Genomic DNA, 7,500 nt, shown 5'->3' with positions numbered 1-7,500 from the left:
GACAGAGAGCCAGAGGTAGACAGAGAGCAAGAAGCAGACAGAGAGCCAGAGGTAGACAATGAGCAGAAGGCAGACAGAGAGCAAGAGGCAGACAGAGAGCCAGAGGCAGACAGAGAGCTATAGCCAGACAGACATAGAGAGAAATAGAGAGACGGAGACGGAGACAGAGAGAGAGAGAGAGAGAGAGAGAGAGAGAGAGAGAGAGAGAGAGAGAGAGAGAGAGAGAGAGAGAGAGAGAGAGAGAGAGAGAGAGAGACAGAGAGAGAAGAGAAAGAGAGAGAGGCAGAAAGGCAGACACAGAAAGAGAGAGAGAGAAAGAGAGGCAGGAACGCAGAGAGAGAGAGAGAGAGAGAGAGAGAGAGAGAGAGAGAGAGAGAGAGAGAGAGAGAGAGAGAGAGAGAGAGAGAGAGAGAGAGAGAGAGAGAGAGAGAGAGAGAGAGAGAGAGAGGGAGGGAGGCAGAAAGGCAGATAGGCAGAAGCAGAGAGAGAGAGAGAGAGAGAGAGAGAGAGAGAGAGAGAGAGAGAGAGAGAGAGAGAGAGAGAGAGAGAGAGAGAGAGAGAGAGAGAGAGAGAGGGAGGGAGGGAGGGAGGGAGGCAGAAAGGCAGATAAGCAGATAGGCAGAAGCAGAGAGAGAGAGAGAGAGAGAGAGAGAGAGAGAGAGAGAGAGAGAAACAAGGAGAGAGAGAGAGAGAGAGAGAGAGAAACAAGGAGAGAGAGAGAGAGAAAAACAAGGAGAGAGAGAAAAACAAGGAGAGAGAGAGAAAAACAAGGAGAGAGAGAAAAACAAGGAGAGAGAGAGAAACAAGGAGACAGAGACAGAGGGACACTGAGATAGAGAAACAGATAGATACAGAGATAGATATACAGAGATAGATATACAGAGATAGAAATACAGAGAGAAACAGAGAGAGACAGAAACAGGGAGACAGAGACAGAGACAGAGAGAGACTGAGGTAGAGACAGAGAGAGACAGAGATAGTTAGATAGATAGATAGAGAGAAGGGGGGGTGGGGTGAAAGGTCAGTTCCTGGTATCGTCACGCGCCACTTGACAGCCGGTAGGTAGCGTTCTGCCCCGTTATTATTGTTGTTGTCGCTGTTATTGTTGTTGTTATGTTTTTGGTTTTCTTTTTGGATGGTCGTTATTGTTGTGTGTTTTGAGGAATTTTTTGTTTGTTGTTTTTGTTGCTATTATTGTTGTCGTTGTTGATATTATTGTAGTAATGGTTGTTTTTGTTTGATTTGTTGATACCGTACCAGGGTGGTCGTTATTGTTATGCTTGTGGTAATGGTTATTGTTATTGTTCTTGTAGATTCACTGTAGTGGAGTAAATGAATGGAGTGGAGGGAAGTGGAGTAGGGTGGAGGGAGTTGCTCCAGATGGAGGAACAACAGCAAGAAGGCGGAGTGTACACTTGTTTTATGAGCCCAATAGGTGCTTAGGGCGGGTGCTCGTCCTCGTCCTCCTCCTCCTCCTCCTCCTCCTCATCTTCCTCTTCCTCATTCTCCTCTTCTTCCTCCTCGTCATCTTCCTCATTCTCCTCTTCTTCCTCCTCATCATCTTCCTCCTCTTCCTTTTCCGCCTCTTCTTTTTCCGCCTCTTCTTTTTCCTCCACTTCCTTTTCCTCTTTTTCTATTTCCTCCTCTTCCTTTTCTTCTCTATCTTTCTCCTTTTCCCCTTCTTCTTCTTCGTCATCTCATTCTTCTTCCTTTACCCCATCTTCTTTTTCCTCCTCTTGGTTTTCCTCCTCCTCTTCCTCCTTCACCTCTTCTTCCTCCTCGTCAACTTTCTCCTCTTCCTTTTCCTCTTCTTTTTCCTCAACTTTTTTTTCCTTCTCCTCCTACACCTCTTATTCTTCCACTTTTTCTTCCTCCTATTCGTCCTCCTCCTCATCATCCTCTTCTTCCTCCTCGTCCTCCTCCTCCTTCCTCCTCGCCCTCCTCCTCCTTCCTCCTCGCCCTCCTCCTCCTCCTCCTCTTCTTCCTCCTCCTCCTCCTCCACTTCCTCCTCCCCATCCTCCTCCACTTCCTCCTCCCCCATCCTCCTTCCTTCTCCTTCCTCCTTCTCCTTTTCTTCCTCACCCTTCTCTTCCTCTTCCTCTCCCTTCTCTCCCTCCACCTCCTCCTCGAAGTCATATGCCACTAACCCTTTCCTCCTCCTCCCTCTCCGTTCTCCTACTCCTTCTCTTGCTCTTACTCCTCCTCCTCCTCCTCCTCCTTCTCCTCCTCCCCCTTCCTCTCCTCAATCTGTATTCCTCCTCCTCCTCCTCATGATAATAATGATGATGATGGCCCCTGCTGGGGGCCTATGCATTGTTGAGGGAAGCTCGACAAAGATTGGTTGGAGCTCATGAAAGGTAAACTAAATGTTGTGATGATAATGTTCTTAGCGCCACCCTCCCCCCCGCCCCGTTCCGCCCCCCGGCGGGTCCACACAGGTTTTTTCTTTTGTCTGCCGTCGCCAGGCGATTCCATTCAGCTGCAGCAGTGGATACATGCTCTCGTGTAAACACACGCACACACAAAAAAGTATGGACGCACATATACACATACACATTCTCTGCGCGCGCGCGCGCATGTGTGTGTGTGTGTGTGTGTGTGTGTGTGTGTGTGTGTGTGTGTGTGTGTGTGTGTGTGTGTGTGTGTGTGTGTATGTGTGTGTGTGCGAGCGTGTGTGTTTATATGTGTGTGTGTGTGTTGTAGTATATGAATAGGGTACCCTTGCGCGCGTCTGTTCAAACATATATATATATATATATACATATATTATATATATATATATATATATATATATATGTGTGTGTGTGTGTGTGTGTGTGTGTGTGTGTGTGTGTGTGTGTGTGTGTGTGTGTGTGTGTGTGTGTGTATTTTATGGCCATTTTATTAAAAAAGTCACCCGTCAACAGAATTGCATGTTTACATTTCATAGACTTGAACAAGGCATTACCTCTTGGACTCTGCTTCAAACCCAGAGGTTCTTGACTTTTGGGGGAAGGGGGGCTAGAGATGGAGAGTAGGGAGGAGGGGGGGAGACAAGAGTCTTCGTGTTGGGGAAGATGTAAGACCAGTTTCCCAGAGATTAGGTGCGAGAATCTCTATTTCTAGCCATCTCAAGTTCTAGAATTTTTTTTAGTTGCGAATAAAAGGCATTTTCGTGTTTTGGGATTTCATTTCGATGTTACAATGTATATTTTTCAAGCGATGCTAGAGATCAACCATAACAGATCCAAGCTTATTTATTTATTCATTTATTTATTTTTTGAGGATGTTAGATATAATTTTTGGGGATGCGTGAGAGGCTACCGACTCTTGTAAATTCGTCCTTTCTCTCTCTTCGCTCATTCACTCACTCAATTTCACTTTCTCAATCTCTCTCTCTCTCTCTCTCTCTCTTTCTTAATGTCGCTGAATCCCAATTCTAATGCTTGCGGAGGGTTCCTTTCACCCAGTGTAAAGCTCAGAGCCCACCCACCCCCGTGTGAACCTCTTTCACAACCCCAAAACAACCAACGAAAAGCAATTCTCTGTGCCCGCCCATTCAAAACAACACCACGAAGTACGATTCGACACAGGCCCCTCTTAATGGCGGCAGTTGGAAAGGAGTGTGTGTGTGTGTGTGTGTGTGTGTGTGTGTGTGTGTGTGTGTGTGTGTGTGTGTGTGTGTGTGTGTGTGTGTGTGTGTGTGTGTGTGTGCGTGCGTGTGTTGTATGATTTGCTTGCTGTGTACTCCTACGGTATTGCTCAATATCTGCATCCCCCTCTCTCTTTCGCACACCTGCACACCATGAACGTACGCACACACGCACGAACGCACGCACACACGCACGCATGCATGCACACACACACACACACATACACACACACACACACACACACACACACACACACATATATACACTCATAAACACACACACACACACGCACGCACGCACACACACACACACACACACACACACACACACACACACACACACACACACACACACACACACACACACACACACACACACCACCGGGTCGACGGCGCAGTGGTAGCCCAGGGCTGAAATAGTTTTAGTATAGCTGAGCTGCAAGTCGGCACTCCAGCTCTCGTGGGCGGGGAGTTGTGTGTGTGTGTAAGGTTACAGGATTACCCATAGATCGGTCATATATGAGCTCTGAGCTCTCATTCAGGAGGGTAATAATTGTCAATCACGAGTCCAACACGTAATCCAAGGCCGTGGTGGATCATACACACATACACAGAAACGATATAAGCAATAATGAAAGAATACACGGGAAAGCAGCAAAATTATTCCCCGGCCTAGCAGACAACCCATACGAGGGGAGACTAAATGCAATAGGTCTCCCAACCTTGAGAGATCGAAGAGAGAGATTCGATTACTGTGTTCAAGACCTCTTAATCAGGGACGGGAGGGCGCGAGCACAAGTTGAAAAAGACAAAATGTCTAAAGGATGTACAGAAATACTTTTTCTCTATAGATGCATAGATACTTGGAACAGCTTAGAAGGGGATGTGGCCCCAGCTGGAACAATACAGGAGTTTGAATTTATGTATGATAATTGGAAACCAAAGATTTTTTTAACCATATATACTTGAGGCTAGGTATGATGACTGGAAAGTAGGAAGTAGGGCCCTTGTATATTAAAATTAGGTAAATTAGATACATGTACGCACGCAAACTCTCTCTCTCTCTCTCTCTCTCTCTCTCTCTCACACACACACACACACACACACACACACACACACACACACACACACACACACACACACACACACACACATATTACTCCTTGGCGATTTCATTCGACTGAGGGGACCCTAACCATGACCAAAACATACGTAAACGTAACCGAGACAGAGACGGGACCCTTATCCATTAGGGACACATGTATGTCCTACCAAGCCACTCATTGGAAGAAGAAGGAATGATCCCATAGCCACACCTGCCCTTCTTCACTCGTGTTGTACTCACCGGTGAGCTTGTGGACGCACGAGCGCGTGTCGTCACGAAAGGTCGGGGCTCTGACGTCACACTGGCACTGACACAGTTGACCTGGAACGCTGACCTCCTCACTCCCTCGACCACAACCACACCCTTTCTCACGCTGAGGCACTCCTGAAAAAAGAAAAAGAAAAAAATCAATTAGTCTATCAATCAATTGTTACTTCACCCACGCCTGTTGATAATTAACCAGTAACGGTCTCCAGTCCCACAGACTCCTCCAGTAAATGTTGGACACTCGTCCGTGTTCTGTGCGCGGAGGGAAGAGGAGGATGGAAACTTTCTGTGTTACAAGTTGATGAGAGGAGGAGAGAGAGGGGAGAAGGAAGAGGAAGAGGAAGAGGATGAGGATGAGGAAGAGGGGAAGGAGGAAGAGGAAAAGGAGGAAGAGAGGAAGAGGAGGAAGGGAAGGAGGAAGAGGAAGAAAAAGGGGAGTCACAGGTTGTAGAGGAGTAAATGTATAGATTGTATGAAATGTCCCAACAAACCAACTGGAATAGATACAGGGATAAGTAACAAACAAATAAACAAATAAATGAATGAATAAATAAGTTAATGAATAGATAAATAAATAAATGGATAAATCAGTACAATGATTAAAAAAAGAATAGAAAATGTAGGTGACACGCCGACACATGAACAACAGGCCAAAATACAAGCTGGGATGGTTTTCCACTGTCCTCAAGCGAGGGACTACATGCACGCCTGCCCCAGTAAATCTTGTCTGCATCCAAAGCATTTCGTTCACACAAATCGGCGATTGCCACCCGAGACTCAGGATTTATGAAACTAGTGACAACATTTAATAGCATGACTACCATACAAGGGGGAATGTTCGAAAAGAGGCAGCGAGAGGGAGACTGTCGATTTGAAAACCATTGGGGGAGGGATAGGGCGAAGAGTGAGGGAGGGTGAGGGAGAGGTAAAAGAAGAGAGAGGGTGAGGGAGAGAGAGAGAGAGAGAGAGAGAGAGAGAGAGAGAGAGAGAGAGAGAGAGAGAGAGAGAGAGAGAGAGAGAGAGAGAGAGAGAGAGAGAGAGAGAGAGAGAGAGAGAGAGAGAGAGAGAGAAAAGGGATGTAGATATAGATATATATATATATAGATATATATATATATATATATATATATATATATATATATATATAGAGAGAGAGAGAGAGAGAGAGAGAGAGAGAGAGAGAGAGAGAGAGAGAGAGAGAGAGAGGAGAGAAAAGAAAAAAGATTAAAAGAAAAAATATAGGAGGAAAGAAAGAGAGAAAAAGAGATAGAGAGAGAAGAGAAAAAAGGGAGAAAGAGATAGAGAGGAGAAAAAAGACGAAGAAAAGAAAAAAGATAGAAAAAGAAGGATAGAGGGAAAGAGAAAAAAGGAAAAAAACAGAAAAAGAGACAGAAAGAGAAAGATAAAGATAGAGAAAAAAGGTGAGAAAAAAAGAGAAAGGGAAAGGGAAAGAGAAAGAGGGAAAAATAAAGAGGGAAAAAGAAAGTGAGAGAAAGGGAGAGAGAAAAAGAGAAGGAAAGAGGGGAAAATAGAGAGAAAAAGAAAGTGAGAGAAAGGGAGAAAGAGAGAAAAAGATAAGGAAAGAAGAGAGAAGAGAGAAAGAGAAAGAGAGAAGGGAAGAAGAGAGAAGAGAGAAAGGTAAGAAGAAAAAAGAAAGAAAGGGAAAGAGAAAGAAGAAAGGAGAAATAAAATAAAGCGGGAAAAAGAAAGTAAGAGAAAGGGAGAGAGAAAGAGAGAAAAAGAGAAGGAAAGAAAGGAAGAGAGAGAGAAAGGAAGAAAGATAAGGCGAGGTCTACACTTGCCGAGTGGCTTCCGGTTTGAGCCCAGACAGGCGCCCCCGGAGGCGTCGTGGACAGTTACTCTCCGTGAGCGTGAGGAGCGACATATGGCTCCTGACTGACTGACTGACTGAGCGAGTGACTGACTGAGCGAGTGACTGACTCGAGGAGCCAAGGCCGGGAGAACCGAAGGGAAAAAAAAGGCCGACAGACAGACCACAGGACTGGTGATCTGGTCTCTTTCAGTATGTGGTTCTGCTTGCTCCATCCGGGTGTCTGTCAATTCATCTTTCTGCTCGCCTTATCTGAATGATTTGTACTAAATCTTCTTACATCCTATTAGCCCCCTCACCCCTCTCCTCCGTCTCTCTTGCTCTCTCATTTTGGTAATCTCTCTCTCTCTCTCTGTGTGTGTGTGTGTGTGTGTGTGTGTGTGTGTGTGTGTGTGTGTGTGTGTGTGTGTGTGTGTGTGTGTGTGTGTGTGTGTGTGTGTGTGTGTGTGCGAGCCCGCGGTCATTAAACTAGTCAGAAATAAAAATTATTAATCCCCGTATCCTCTTTCACCTTAAAACTCATCAGGGCACCTCCCCAAACCGGGTTCAAGGAGGGCCACTCCGCCGGCACACTTCTCACAAACGTCACCCAACGAGTGCTGAAGGGTTCAACAACAGAACACCACCAGAAAGAACGATATTGGTAGCAACAGACACCAACAAAAC

At 45.7% G+C, this 7,500-nt stretch overlaps 1 protein-coding gene across 3 annotated transcripts in view; it reads right to left on the bottom strand.

Moving 5' to 3' along the window:
- sha (shavenoid) overlaps positions 1-7,500 on the bottom strand; it is a 208,662-nt gene that overhangs the window by 71,204 nt on the left and 129,958 nt on the right. For all 3 annotated transcript variants that reach the window (XM_076190139.1, XM_076190141.1, XM_076190140.1), the window contains exon 4: positions 4,977-5,120. In XM_076190139.1, the coding sequence (XP_076046254.1) occupies positions 4,977-5,120 (144 nt within the window). The remainder of the gene's footprint in view (positions 1-4,976; positions 5,121-7,500) is intronic.

The sequence above is a fragment of the Oratosquilla oratoria genome, chromosome 9 (genome assembly GCF_046742065.1).
Source record: "Oratosquilla oratoria isolate Oo_2021 chromosome 9, ASM4674206v1, whole genome shotgun sequence".
In the NCBI taxonomy this organism is placed as follows: domain Eukaryota; kingdom Metazoa; phylum Arthropoda; class Malacostraca; order Stomatopoda; family Squillidae; genus Oratosquilla; species Oratosquilla oratoria.
The sequence above is the reverse complement of the archived record's forward strand: the minus strand, read 5'-3'. Positions and strand labels throughout refer to the sequence as shown.